General features: G+C 59.7%; 1 protein-coding gene across 1 annotated transcript; it reads right to left on the bottom strand.

Moving 5' to 3' along the window:
* Positions 1 to 1,042: 1,042 nt before the first annotated feature.
* LOC105855934 (tubulin beta-3 chain-like) lies at positions 1,043 to 14,207 on the bottom strand. The gene is given in 5 exon segments (XM_075995903.1): positions 1,043 to 2,414; positions 3,137 to 3,247; positions 4,484 to 4,592; positions 12,476 to 12,564; positions 13,211 to 14,207. Coding segments are annotated over 5 exon segments (2,367 nt in total). The 5' UTR covers positions 14,193 to 14,207; the 3' UTR covers positions 1,043 to 1,338.
* Positions 14,208 to 15,116: the final 909 nt, after the last annotated feature.

The following is a 15,116-nucleotide window of genomic DNA, read 5'->3' as shown; positions in this document are numbered from 1 at the left end:
CAGCAAACATTTATTGAATACCGACCGAGAGCCAGACATCCTTCTGTGTGTGGGGCATGGCAGGGAACAGCATGGAAGTCCCTTCTGCTGGAGGGATATTCGGGCGACTAAATGACAGGCTAGACGTGGGGCTGATGCCTCCCCCAGACCCACTCCTATCTTCCTGGTGCTCTGTCTGCGCAGGCTGGCCTGAACACAAGCCCCTGCGGGGTCTGCTGTCCCGACTTCTGGCTGAGTTCACCAGGTGGGCAGCCTCACCTGGAGACCAGAGGGTGCAGAGGTAGGGACGTTTATCCCCGGCTCCATTTGAACCGGGCTGGTGTTTGGCAGTGGGTCCTTCCCCGACAGCAACCATGGTCCTGTCAGGGTTGTCTCTCCTGTGGCTCCAGCTCTTCCCCTACTCCCCCCGGCCCCCGGCCTGTCTGGGCCTCGCCTTTCCCTGCAAGGGAACACAGGACATGGGGCCAGTGAGCACCTCTGTCCTGTGTGCACAGAAAATGACCTCCAGGGGTGCATGGAGCCAGCCCCCAGCTCCCCGTGTGGGCCTGGCCCTGGGCCCTGTGTCCACACCTCGCTGACCCCTTCCCAGAGCCCAAGCCCTGAGACTCCCAACACACTTTTATTTTTCAGGGGGTGCTCAGGGCTCCCCTCCCTCCCTCTCTGGTTCGGGTGCCAGGCTTCAGGCCTCAGTTTCCACCCTGGCAGGGGCTGCCTGCCCCAGCTTCCTGCACACAGACCAGCCAGAGGAAAGCTCTGGAACCTGAGCCACCCTGCGGGAGACCAGTTTCCAAGTCACAGGAGGACCACGCTGGGGCTTCTGGAACGATGACGCGTTACCCCAGCCCATCCCTTGTCCCGGCCCCTCCCGCAGGGGCTCCCTGGGGCTGGCTGGGCCTTGAGACCCCTCCAGGCCCCCAGCGCAGGCCTGTCTCAGCAACCAGCCTGGGGGACAGCAGCCCTGCGCCCCTGGGCCTCCCTGCCTGCCCCAACTCACCCCCTCTGGGCCCAACTTCCAGAATAAAAAGAAATCTTCAACACCAGGAAGGGGTATCCGACAGCAGTAGATTTATTAAGTATCCCCCAAAATATAAACACAAACCGATAGAAAACAAAACAAACCATAAACCATCAGGCCTGGAGCCACGATAAGTCGGAGACGAACGGGGACACAGGACGGAGATGGCCCACGGTGGCTGGGGACGGGGCGGCCATCGGTGCTGGAGGACAGGACTCGGGCCCCCGAGAGCGGCGAGCTTTGGGGAGCAAAGCAGGGGAGTGTGGGTAGCTGATGTCGCTGGGACGGAGCACCCCGGCCCCACACCCCAGCTGCGAGCGGCTTCACTTGGGGCCCTGGGCCTCAGACTCCTCCTCCTCATCTTCGTACATCTCGCCCTCCTCCTCGGCCGTGGCATCCTGGTACTGCTGGTACTCGGACACCAGGTCGTTCATGTTGCTCTCAGCCTCGGTGAACTCCATCTCGTCCATGCCCTCGCCCGTGTACCAGTGCAGGAAGGCCTTGCGCCGGAACATGGCGGTGAACTGCTCCGAGATGCGCTTGAACAGCTCCTGGATGGCCGTGCTGTTGCCGATGAAGGTGGAGGACATCTTGAGGCCGCGCGGCGGGATGTCGCACACGGCCACCTTCACGTTGTTGGGGATCCACTCCACGAAGTAGCTGCTGTTCTTGCTCTGGATGGCCAGCATCTGCTCGTCCACCTCCTTCATGGACATGCGGCCGCGGAAGACGGTGGCCACGGTCAGGTAGCGGCCGTGGCGCGGGTCGCAGGCGGCCATCATGTTCTTGGCGTCGAACATCTGCTGGGTGAGCTCGGGCACGGTGAGCGCGCGGTACTGCTGGCTGCCGCGGGCTGTGAGCGGCGCGAAGCCCGGCATGAAGAAGTGCAGGCGCGGGAAGGGCACCATGTTCACCGCCAGCTTGCGCAGGTCGGCGTTGAGCTGGCCCGGGAAGCGCAGCGAGGTGGTGACCCCGCTCATGGTGGCCGACACCAGGTGGTTGAGGTCCCCGTAGGTGGGCGTGGCCAGCTTGAGCGTGCGGAAGCAGATGTCGTACAGCGCCTCGTTGTCGATGCAGTAGGTCTCGTCCGTGTTCTCCACCAGCTGGTGGATGGACAGGGTGGCGTTGTAGGGCTCCACCACCGTGTCCGACACCTTGGGCGAGGGCACCACGCTGAAGGTGTTCATGATGCGGTCGGGGTACTCCTCCCGCACCTTGCTGATGAGCAGGGTGCCCATGCCGGACCCTGTGCCCCCGCCCAGCGAGTGGGTCAGCTGGAAGCCCTGCAGGCAGTCGCAGTTCTCACACTCCTTGCGCACCACGTCCAGGACCGAGTCCACCAGCTCCGCGCCCTCCGTGTAGTGGCCTTTGGCCCAGTTGTTGCCAGCCCCACTCTGACCTGTGGGGAGAAGAGGAGGAGGAGACAGACAGGGGCCAGGGGTGCTCCAGCCCCTGCTTGGACATCCCAGAGGGCAGCTGTGGAAGCCCAGTGCCTCTGCTTGCCCTTCTATTAAGTGGGCCGTACGGTCACACCTTCCCACACCTGCAAGCCTTCCCCGGAGCCAACCTGCTGGGTGCCAGGGAGCCCGGCGGCATGGTGCCCAGACTTGAGGGCTCTGGACAGGCAGTTGAGACCTGGAGTCAGGCCAGGGCCTTGCCTCTCTCCTGAGGGGAAACAGTCTTTCCAACTGGCCACGCTGGAAGCTTAAACTGGCCAGGGCTGGGTGTGAGTCAGCAACTACCAGTTGGATATTCTGGGGGCTGCAAGGCAGAAGAAGTATGAGGCCCTGTTTCTGTGAGTGCAAGCAGGGCCCCGCCGCAGGGACAGGCACTAGAGCGGCACGGCAAGGCTGTGCATCACGAATTCCAGAGTCCTCCTCTGGAGGCCCAGCTGGGTTAACGATTCTGTAAGCTCGTTCCTGCCCCACACCCCACTGTGCTTGAGCTGCGCGAGTGGTTTCTGTTTCCTGCAGAGAGTCCACTCTCTGGGCTTCCGATGCCCCGCTGTAAAACGGAGAGGTCAGTTCCCACCCTGCAAGATCACAGTGAGGAGCTGACTTTGTTCTCTGTTTCCAAGACCCTGGGCTTGCCTGTGTCAGGGACAGAGCAGAGGGAACTTACCGAAGATGAAGTTGTCAGGCCTGAACAGATGCCCGAAGGCGCCAGACCGGACGCTGTCCATGGTCCCAGGCTCCAGGTCCACCAGGATGGCCCGAGGCACATACTTGTGAGCTGAGGGGATAGGAGCTTAGTGATTAGGGAGCCTCCCTTCTAAACCCTGCCATGCCCACCACAGCCCCGCTCTAACCCTGAGAGACTGGACTCTGCAGTCGGAGGGGCCTGGAACCAAAGGTGAGTTTGAGCAACTTACTGCCCCATTCGCTGTGTGTGAGAGTAAGGGAAGGGTCAACACCCGAGAACAGGCAGGACTAAATCACGTGTCCATGTGGGCAGGGTAGTATTTCACTACTTTGTTACAGAAATCACTTGTACTAATTGCTCTTTTCTTTTCTTTTTTGTACTAATTGCTAAATAGCTCTTGGTCAAGCTCTTCAAGTGACCAGATGACCCCTTGCTCTGGACTCCCCTATGCCCTACCCCCCAGGATGCAGCAACCAAAGTCTCCTTCCCCTGCTTGTACAAAGGCTGCATGATCATTAAATGTGCGTGTGTTTAAGGAAAAGTGTCTCTCTCTGTCACTCAGGCTGGAGTGCAGTGGCTCAATCATAGTTCACCGCAGCCTGGAACTCCTGGGCTCGAGGGATCCTCCTGCCTCAGCCTCCCCAGTAACTGGGAATATAGGCATGCGCCATCATGCCTGGCTCATTTTTTAATTTTTCATATAGACAGGGTCTCGTTATTGTCCAGGCTGGTCTCAAGCAATGACCCTGCAAAGTGCTGGAATTAGAGGTGTGGGCCACCATGCCTGGCCATTAAATATGTTTGAATCTCACTTCTCACTTTATGGTGATTGCCACTATGATTTGTTCTTTTTGTTTGTTTGTTTTTGAGTCAGAGTCTCACTCTGTTGCCCAGACTAGAGTGCCGTGGCATCAGCCTAGCTCACAGCAACCTCAAACTCCTGGGCTCAAGCGATCCTCCTGCCTCAGCCTCCCAGGTAGCTGGGACTACAGGCATGCGCCACCATGTCCGGTTAATTTTTTCTATGTATTTGCTTTTTAGTTGGCCAATTAATTTGTGTCTATTTTTAGTAGAGAAGGGGTTTTGCTCTTGCTCAGGCTGATCTCGAACGCCTGACTTCAAGTGGTCCTCCCGCCTTGGACTCCCAGAGTGCTAGGATTACAGGCAAGAGCTACCTTGCCCGGCCGATTTGTGTTTATTCTGTGAGTCTGGACACCCAATATCCAGCTATGCCTGCTGGCCTCTTGGGGGACAGAGAAGCCAAGACCCAGCCAGTCCAGGTGCTCCCCAGGGTGCAGGGTAGGGGCTGGGCAGGTAGGTGCTCACAGGAGGCTTCATTGTAGTAGACGCTGATCCGTTCCAGCTGCAGGTCCGAGTCCCCCACATAGTTGCCGCTGGGGTCTATGCCGTGCTCATCACTGATGACTTCCCAGAACTGTAGGAGGGGTGAGAGAGGAGGGGTCAGCAGGTGGCCATGACCCCCTGCCAGGCCCTTTCCCTCCCGAAGCCTTACAGCCCTGGGTGCAAAATCAGGGCCTTGTCCCCAAGGCCTTCACTGGCCCTGTTGGCAGGCTTTAGAGAAGAGCCCCACGCTCTGTCATCTGTCGGAAAGTTGTCATAATAGGGAAGCACATGACTGTCTGCCTGCCCAGGCTGCCAGGGCCCCCAGGCTGGCTTGGGGCTTGACTGACACAGACCCAGGTCTCCAGAACCAGCCCTGCACTTGCTGGCAAGGGTTCTTGGCCAGGTGACTCCTCCTCAAAGGGGACTTAGTAATAAACACCCTGAGGGGTAGTTTTGTTTTTTAAATTATTTTTTATTTATTTATTTTTTGAGACAGAGTCTCGCTTTGTTGCCCAGGCTAGAGTGAGTGCCGTGGCGTCAGCCTCGCTCACAGCAACCTCCAACTCCTGGGCTTGAGCGATCTTCCTGCCTCAGCCTCCCGAGTGGCTGGGACTACAGGTATGCGCCACCATGCCCGGCTAATTTTTTCTATATATATATTAGTTGGCCAATTAATTTCTTTCTATTTATAGTAGAGACGGGGTCTCGCTCTTGCTCAGGTTGGTTTCGAACTCCTGACCTCAAGCAATCCGCCTGCCTTGGCCTCCCAGAGTGCTAGGATGAGAGGCGTGAGCCAGCGCGCCCGGCAGAGGGGTAGTTTTGTTATTTCTCCTTTTCAGACAAGGAAACTGAGGCACAGAAAAGGTAGAGAATGGCTCACAGGAGGTGGCAGAGCAGGGTTGAGAGGCCCAGAGTTCAGGATCAGATTTTGGGCCACAGTATCTGCCTCCGAGCATCAGAGCAAACAGCGTCCGGCGACAGAGCTGGCAGGGACTCGAGCATCACTGGCCTCAGCCACAGGAGCCACAGGGACCCTGGGAGCCAATCTCACTGCTGTTGGGAGGGGCTGTTGGGGTCCCAAGTGGGAAAGGACTTGCCTGAAGTCACCCAAACTCTCCGTGTGGAGCTGGCATTGTCCCAGTCCCGGGACTCCTCCTTTTACTGCCTGGGCAGGAGCTTAAGGTGCTTCTCAAACTCTACTCTCAGGTGTACACTCAGGGGCTGCACAGCCCAGCCTCAGCCCTCCCAGCTGTGTGGCCTTGGGCAGGTCACAAGGGCTCTCTGTGCCTCAGTGTCCTCATCTGTACAATAGGCCTGTTGACAGGTCTTTGTGAGAACAAAGTGAGTTAATCTGTGCAAAGCCTATGAATGCAGTGTGGCAGATAGTGCTGCACAGAATTATTAGCACAGATGTGTGCAAACAAAGGTACACACCCTGGGAGAGAGGAAGGCCCGCAGAAAAGTACTGCCATATGCCAGGGATGCTACCCAGGCCGTCTTGGAGCAAGCACAGTGTCTGCACGTGCAGGCAGGAAGCCTCATGGGTCACATGCTGCCCAGGGCTGCCTGAGCCCGCCCAGGGCCCCTCCTTCTTACTCCCAGGGCTGAAGTGACTTTCAGATGACTTAATGGGTATGAAAGCTTGCAGGAACAAAGGGCCACTAAAGGGCCTGGTGAAAAGATTGCTCAATGAGAAGAGCAGGTTAGAAAACAATTTGCACATGCTATGTACATATGTTCGACTCAGACACACAGAGAGCGTGTACCTGGGGGTAGGTCCCAGGGTGGGGGACAGAGACTTCTTTTCACTGCATGCCCCTTGGCACTGTTGGAATTTTGTCATGTGCACGTTAGCTTTTCAAAAAAGATTAGTTAATAATAAATTTTCTAAAAAGCTTAGGATTATGAACAGAGTAATTCTTTTTTTTTTTTTTTTTTTGAGACAGTCTCACTCTGTCTCCCAGGCTAGAATGCCGTGGTGTCAGCCTAGCTCACTGCAACCTCCAACTCCTGGGATCAAGCAATCCTTCTGCCACAGACTTCCAAGAAGCTGGGACTACAGGCATGCGCCACCATGCCCGGCTAATTTTTTCTATATAGTTTTGGTTGGCTAATTAATTTCTTTCTATTTATAGTAGAGACAGGGTCTTGCTCTTGCTCAGGCTGGTTTCCTGATCAGGCTGAACTCCTGATCTTGAGCGATCCGCCTGCTTCCAGAGTGCTAGGATTACAGGCGTGAGCCACCATGCCCAGCCAATGGGAAGTTCTTTGCAGAGTGTGAAGCAATGAGCAGGGTGGCTCTGGGCCAGGGACTCTGCCTTTCAGGGCCTCAGTTTTCTCATCTGTGAGATGGACATGCTTGTAAGACCCACATCAAGTGATAGCACAAGGCTTGACATAAAATCATTCAGCAAATGTTGGCTTCATTTTGTTCAAAGGTTTTAAATGCTATTTAAAGTTTTGAGGCCATATGCACAAATAAATAAAACGGGCAGCAAAGAAACCTTGTCCTCACTTGGAGAGGGGACCTAGAGAGGTGGTTCAATGGCACTTTAGCCTTATCTGCAATGTTTCACTTTTTTTTAACAAGGAGAATGAATATATTAATAATTGCTTTTGTAGTTAAAATTAATAAAAACATTATTTAAAATAAAATATATTATCAGTAAGATGTATTATGCAGCCTATTTAATAAATAACAAAACATAATTTTGTGAATCGCTAGCATCACCACAGAAAAGCAAACTGCCCGATGACGTGTGGCCCTCAGGGGTCCGGGACGTCCCCTGTTTAAGGCCCCAGGGTTTGGGTTTGTCTGCTGGGCGGGGCGGCGGCAGAGGCGCCGGGCGCTGTCCGAGGTGCTGACGCGCGCGCTTGGATCCTCCGAGAACAGCTGGGCTGGGCTGAGCGGGGCGCGGCGGCTCTCAGTTCAAGCCCCCTCCAGGACCCCAGACACCTGCCCTCCACCCCCAGCCCCACCCACAGCTTCGCAGCGACCAGGACAGCCCTCTCCCGCTGCCCCGGACGGGGCCCCGCCCCCAGGCTCCGCCCAGCAGCCGAGAGGCGGGGGTCCCGGGGAGTCCCTGGCAGCTGGCAGGGGCGCAGACAAAGGCTCCTTCCAGACGGCTCAGGACCGCCCTGCCCCTCTGGGGGAGGAGAATGGGGTCGGGGCCCAAGACCCCAGCAGAGGAAACCAAGAGACTCATCTGCTCCTTTTTTGGGGGGGGGTCATGAGTCCCCCACCTTTCCCCTTAGGCAAGCGTGTGATTGCAGGCAAGGGGCTCAACTTCCCAGAGCTTTGAGTTTTCCTAATCTTGGGGAGGGCCAGACTCATCTCCCTACATCATTGTGCTAAAGCTCCAGGGCAAAATTGTGATGAATCATGTCACCACTTAGGAGGCGTGTGTTTGTTTCTAGCCTGAGCTCACTCCTCACCTCCCTCCACACCACCCTACCCCAGCCAGGTCCCTTCCCAGGGCGGGTGGGCCCTTCTGAGCCAGGCACCACCCTGGGACCCCAGAGCAGGACAGCAGCCCCACCTGGCCACCCAGTCAGCTGCTGCTGGGCAGGGAACACCTGTCACACCCCACCTCCTGCAGACACACTAGCTACAAGGGGAGTCCTGTCCGTGTGGGCAGACGCTGAGCCCCCAAATCCCCCTCCCCCGTATGGGGCCTGGCCCCAGGGGCTTGGAGTTTGATCTCTGGAGACCTTCCAGGGCAAGAGTGCTGGACAAAAACCACTGAGCTGCTTTATTTGCACAAAAGGTTGACACAAAAGGCAGCGGTGGGAGGGAGACTATTCCCCCTCTCAAGAAAATTTACTTCTCTGTTGTTTGCACTATTAAAAAGAATCAACTATTAATTTTTAAACAAACACAAACTAGAAAAACAACTCAAAGTGAATAAAAAGTAACTGAAAAACCTAAGTATCACTGTGCAGAGAAGCAGAACAAATCTCAGCCCAGGACATTGTCTCCAGCATGTAGGTGGCTCCGTCTGCCCACAGAGCCCCAGGAGCTGTCTGCACTGTGGAGCAGACCTCCAGGCCCCTGCTCTCTCTGGGGTAGGAAGATCACCAGGCAGGCCTCAGGGCTGCCTGTCCTCCCTCCCCCCAGTGACCCTGACCCTTCCAGGAGCAGATGTTCAGGGCAGGCCTGGGCCCAGTGACCACTTGGTGAGCCCTCAAACCCCTCCCCACAGGCCAGGGCAGCTGTCAGAGACTGCCCCAGGAGTCCCCCTCATTTGATTTGTGGCCACTGTCTCCCAGGCCGATCCTCCCCCAGCCCCTCTCCTTGGCAGGCACAGCTGTTTTACGGAGTGATTAGCAAGTCTTCCTGCTACGGGGCCTCTCCCCGCCGCCCCCCCAATCAGGCACAACCACCCAGAAGCCAAAGTTGCAATTTACATGTCAGCCACGTGGCTGCCCATCCCTGTTGTAATTAGCTTTTTGTTCCTGTATGGTTTCTATGGCAACAGCCTCCAGAGGAAGGCTTTCCCTGGCCCCTTCTCCTCCAGGACCTGTCTCCACCACCGCCCAGCGCCACGCCTGAGCCGGGTCCCTGGCCTTGGTCCTGACAAAGCCACTCCGCCCCACATTGTTCTCAGGGAAGACCCACCCACCCTGAGTCCTGGGCGACACCTGCAGGGGCCGACCCCAGTGGACGGCCCAGCTCCATCTCGCACTTGCCGGGTGACCTTGGGCAAGGGACAGCTTCCCAGGACTCGGGACAGGACGTGACCTCATGAGTTCGGGCAGTGATCAGGCCACCTCCCTGGGCTCCCTGCAGGGTTACTGCCGCAGTGCCTGCGAGGGGAGCTAACAATGGAGAGAGAAGGGCCCAGCAGGGATGCAGCCCTCCACGCCCCAGAGCTTCCTTCTGTGTGCGTTCTGTGTGCGACCTCCAGCCCGGTGGGCCCTGGGTGGGCGCAGTCCGGCTTGGAGGGGGATCTTCCCAGGCGGGGCTGTGCTCAGGGACGGTCCAGTCCTGCACCAAGGTCACCCTGAGTCCAGGCCCAACCCCTCTAACAAAGGAATAGGGTGGGGCTAGGAAGCCGAATGTTGTCAGAGCGAGACAGTAGGGCAGCGCCAGCCTCTTGGGGCACGTTCTGTGCCTCCAGTTGGGGGTTTGGGCAGAGGAGATCATGAGGCCTTTGGGGGAGGGTCCCACCCAAACCTGCCCACCCCACCCCTCTCACGGCCCGCAGAAAAGACGGCCACACCCAGACAGCGCTCCCAGCTGCACCCGCAGAGGCCCCTGGAGGGGGCCAGGTGTGGATGAAGCCGAGGCTTAAACTAAGGGCCGCCCTGCGCTGCGCCCGACAGCCCAGGTCACCCGGGCGGAGGCAGGGGAAAGGCGAGGACTCCCGCGTCCTGGCCGCGCGGGGCTGGGCTGCGCACGTCCCTTTGTTCCCAGCTCCGCAGCGGCGGCGGGTGCGGCTCGGGGTGCAGCCCCCGCGGACGCGCCTCCGTCCCCGGGCTGGCTCCGCGTGGGGACCCGGGACAGGCGTGAGGGGGCGGCGCGCAGCCTCACCTTGGCCCCGATCTGGTTGCCGCACTGGCCGGCTTGGATGTGCACGATCTCCCTCATGCTGGGCGCGTCTGCGGGCGGCTGCGGGACGGGCACGGATGGGCCGGGCTGGCTGCGGAGGGTCCGCCGCCCCCGCTGCCGGCTCTTATAGCCGCGCCCGCCCGCCGCGCCCCGTGACGTCACCGCGGGCTGCCAATCCGCAGGCACCGCCGCAGCGGGTGGCCCGGGCTCCGCAGCATCAGCACCGCGCCCCGCGCCGCCCCCAGCCTCGCCCCATCCCCGCCCTCCCCACCCCGCACCTCCCACCCCGCATCCCCGCCACCGGGCGTTCGGGGGAGGGGCTGGCTCCCAGGGGGCTGCGGCGGGGGTGGGGTGGGGCGACGGCCTCCAGGGAAGACAATAGAAGCCCCCTTGGCACCCCGCCCCAGCTGCCCTCTCGGGGTCCACCCCCGCGGCAGCCCCACCCTGCGGCTTTGCGAGGGGGGCCTTTCTAACCCCCGCGCTTAGGGACCAGCCGCCCCCCACCTCCGCGTCCCAGCTCCCCGTCCTGTGGCAAGAAAGGGACTCTGAGCTGTGCTGGATCATTTGGGGTGGGGAAGGCAGAAAATGGCTGGGGCAGACCCAGACCCCGCTGGGAAGAAACGTCTGAGTCCGAGGGTGTGGTCAGACGCCGAGCTGAGCGCAGCGTCCCGCAGTGGAGGGTGCTGCTGCCCTTCCTCCTCCGAGGGCCGCCAGTGGGATCTGAACCTCGGGATTTGAGGGCGCCTTGTGCGCCGCACCTGGCACGCAGCCCCTGCGCAACGAGCCTCGGTGTCAGGAATTGTCATAAGGACACACCAGACAGGCAAGTGACCCGCCAGGCTGGGGGTGCTGGGCAGTGGTGTCTGACTCGGTCCCTGACGCCCCTGCGTGCGCGAGGAGGCGGGGTGCGCGTGGTGGAGGGAGCGTGGGGGGGCCTGGGAAGGAGAGTCCACTGTCAGAGAGGAAGGATGGGAAAGAATGCAATGGGCATTTGCACAACATGCCTTACACTCTGCACACACACGCCACTGAGCTGCACTCCTGGGTCAGGTGTTATAGTGACAGCACCTTATAAATCCTTCTGAAATTTCAGTGACAAAAATCCTCTCAGTGATCCCTCATTTCACAAAGGGAGTGGAGAGCAAGCCTGTGCACCCCGTGTCCAGTCTGTGCACACCGGAGAGCGTGTGTGGTGCGGCTCTGTACCCCTCTTCCCTCCAGAGAAGCTCCAGTTTGGAGAGTCTAGAAATGGCTCTTTTGTTCTTGTGAGATGCCCCTCCCCCACAGTGTGCTCATGAGCTGGCTTTCTGTGGTTGGTTTCCAGCTGCCGGGGGCCCCTCCCTGCCCCTGTCCAAGGGGTCCTGGGTGTGCGTTTGGCTGTGTCTCCTTGACTCAGCAAGGGTTGGAGCTTTGCGACATCCTGCAGGCCAGGGCTCCGCCTCCCTGCCGGGAGGGCATCAGACCAACCAGCTCTTCCTCCATCCCCAGAGGTTTCCGGGCCAGGCTCAAGGCTGACTCACTGTCCCGTCTCCCAGCAAGGGCTGGCCCTGCCGGGAACCAGCTCCCGGCCCTGAGGCCAGCACTTCAAGCCTACCCTGGACCTGTCCGCTCCTGAACCCCCTGGCAGCCTCACCCTGTCCTCAGAGGCCGTGCCTCACATGCTCTCAGGTTGAGCACTGACCCCCGACTCCTGGAAGGGCAGGGCTGGGCAGACCCAGCCCTGGTCCACCCTGGGCCGAGGGATCCTCGGGGAAACTGGGAATGGACAAGGTGGGCCCATTCACAGAGTGTCCTGGCTGCTGGGATGGGGCTAGGAGAGGGACATGCTCTGGCTGAGGTCACACATGGTCACAGAAAGGGCTGGGATGAGGGGTCCTGCCTTAGCTGCCGCTGGGTGGCCCGGACTAGGGTGTGTTGGGGGGTGCTGAGGAGCTGGGGTTCATAACCACACAGGGGAATCCAAGAAGCAGGATTGGGGTGGGTCCGACTGGGGTCCCCATACTCTCCCCACAGGCACTCAGGGCCTTCCGGGGTTGTGGTCACCTCCTCTCTGCAGGCCAGTCATGGTCTCTGGGACTTCCTGCTCCCCCTGGAGAGACTACCACCCCACCGCCTTCCCCTCCCCCATGCCTCCACTCCCAGACTTGAAACAATTTCTGGAAGAAGCCAAGGTGGATGTGATGAGTCTGCATCTGGGCACATTTATTATCTGACTGTTTCCCGGCTCTGAGCTACCAGGCACTGGTCACGGATTCAGGACGACAGCTTCTACCACAGCCAGAGCGGGCGTCTGCCAGAGCTGTGTGCCAGGCGTGAGCTGGTGCAGACAGACAGACTCTGTCTGCAGCCCTCTGGTCACCACGGAGCCTCAGCCCTGGCCCTAGCAGGGGTCAGCCTCTGCCTCTGTGGGGCCAGGAGTTCGCTTCTTCCCCAAGTAGCTGCTTCGTGGCTGTGGCTGAATATTTCTGGTCACAAAGCCCCTTCTCCTGAGGCCGTCTCAGGAGCAGCACTCCTTCTCGGTGGCCTTGTCACTCTTCCATCCCAGAGACTTCCCGGCTGACGAGGGCACAAGTAAGGCCTGAGAGTTGGCAGCAAAGATCGGGTGCAGGCCAGGCACGGTGGCTCGCGCCTGTAATCCCAGCACTTTGGGAGGATCCCTTAGGGCCAGGAGTTTGAGAGCAGCCTGGGCAACATGGTGAGGCATCATCTCTACCAAAAATTAAAAAAAAAAAAAAAAAAAATCAACGAGGTGTGGTGGCGGGCACCTGTAGTCCCCACTACTCAGAAGGCTGAGGCAGGAGGATCGCCTAAGCCCAGGAGTTGGAGGCTGCAGGGAACTGTGATTGTGCCACTGCACTCCAGCCTGAGCGACAGAGCAAGACCCTGTCTCAGGAAAAAAAAAAAAAAAGATGGGGTGGGGAGTGGGCAGAGAATGTTTCTTCGGGAGCCTGGGTCCTCCCCTGGTGCCTGGAGCTAGAGGACCCACGGCCTCCCCTGCCTCCTCCTCCTCACACCTGCTGCTGAAGTGTCCGCTGGAGATCTGCACCCGCCCAGCCCTTTCCCTGGTCCCAGAGGGTCTGCAGTGCGACACCTTCACGGATCATTTAGTTCATCCAGGATCAGCCACATAACGTCACCACCTCCCTCTGCCCAGCCACTGGCCTGGAGGCCCGCAGCCGCCCCTGCCTACCAGGAGAACAGCAGCACCTCCCTGAGCGTCTTGCGGAGCTCCGGGCTGCGGAAGGCGTAGATGAGGGGGTCCACGATGGCGTTGCAGATGATGAGGGCCAGGAAGAGTTTGAAGTTCTTGAAGATGCAGCTGCAGGTCGGGTGCTGCGGGCAGACGGCGATGAGCGTGAGGTGCAGGAAGAAGGGGCCCCAGCAGAGGAAGAAGACGCCCAGCAGGATGGTGAGGGTGGCCGCGCCCTTCAGGCCCAAGCCCTGCGGTGCCGGGCGCTGCCGCTTGTGCAGCCGGGCAATGCCCTGGGCGTGCTGGCACGCCTGGGAGAGCATGTGCGCGTACAGCACCGCCATGAGCACCAGCATGGCCAGGAAGAAGACCACCAGGCAGAGCAGGGCGGCCGTGCGGTCGTAGTAGGCGATGAAGAGGGTGCTGGAGAGCACGCTGGCGGCCCAGACCGCCGCGACGGCCCGCCGTGCCCGGGGCAGCGTCACGATGCTGTGGTAGCGCAGCGCGTAGAAGATGGAGATGTAGCGGTCCGTGGCGATGGCGCCCAGGAAGCAGAGGCTGGACATCATGGAGCTGCAGGTGAGCACGTCGATGACGTTGCCCAGCTGCTGCACCACGGTGGCCTGCGCGGCCAGGGCGCCCGCCTCCAGCAGCAGCAGGACCGCCGTCTCCAGCACGTTGCTCACGCTCACCAGCAGGTCCGACAGCGCCAGGCAGCAGATGAAGCAGTACATGGGTGAGTGCAGGTTGCGGTTCTTGGCGATGGCGGCCACCACCAGCATGTTCTCCACCAGGCTCACCAGCCCCAGGCATAGGAAGAGCCCGTCGGGCACGGACACCTCCAGGCACTGGGGTCCCGTCTGGTTGGCGGCCAGCCTGAGATGGGGGGCGGCTGTGGGGGTGGAGTTCACGGGGCCCAGCAGGCTCCTCTGGGACCCCTGCGCAGGCATGGTCAGTCCAGGGAGCAGGACTCCGGCCGCTGCCCACGCTCCAGGCGTCCCGCTCAGCTCATGGCGCCAGCCTCATTCCATCTGGGCACCCCCAGGTCTGCCCTCACACTCACCTTCTCCCTGGCTGGACACTTCCTGGCCAGAAGCCTGAGCTCTGTGGCATTGATCCTCTGGGCTCAGGGACGCCCACTCCTGATGTGAGCAAACCCCGTCCTCAGCCCCCTCCCGGACTCTTTCTTCTCTGGAGGCTGCTCAGGTCCGGACATTTTCACACCTCTCACCTCCACCCAGCTTCTCCGGCACTTGCTCTGATAGCTCTGCCACCTCCTGCCTCCCTGGGCCGGGGGAGGGCTGAGGCCCGGGAAGAATGGAGCCTTTCTCTGCATCTTTAAAGTCATCCCTGGAGCCCCACCTCCTGAGGGCAGCCACATGATGGGCGTATGGCCGGGATGCGCGAGGGCCCACTGCACCCGGCCTGCCGCCAGGTGGCATGAGTGGCAACCGGGGGGCTCTCTCTTCTTTGCCTTCAAAGCCACTGAGTGTCCCTGACTGGTCACTCCTGCTCCCACTGGACCTCCCCTCTAGGCATCTGGGGGCCCCCTCGGACCTGCTCATGCACCCCCATCTTCGAAACTCCGAACTCTCCTCCAGACCCATCTCCAACACCTCCTTTTTAGTTTTTTACTTTTGACAAATTTTATTATTTTATTTATTTATTTTAGAGTCAGGGTGTTGCTCTTGCTCGGGCTGGTCTCAAACTCGAGCTCAAGCGATCCTCCCGCCTCGGCCTCCTAGTGTGCTACGATCACAGGCGTGAGCCCGCGCCCAGCAGCACCTCCTTGAAGCTGTCCTCAACCCCCAACGTCCTCAGTCCGTAACTGGCTGTTGACGGTGACACCCCCAGCCCCCAGCCCTCACCCCACA

This window comes from Microcebus murinus, chromosome 20 (assembly GCF_040939455.1).
Source record: "Microcebus murinus isolate Inina chromosome 20, M.murinus_Inina_mat1.0, whole genome shotgun sequence".
In the NCBI taxonomy this organism is placed as follows: Eukaryota; Metazoa; Chordata; class Mammalia; order Primates; family Cheirogaleidae; genus Microcebus; species Microcebus murinus.
This window is presented reverse-complemented; position numbering and strand designations above follow the sequence as displayed.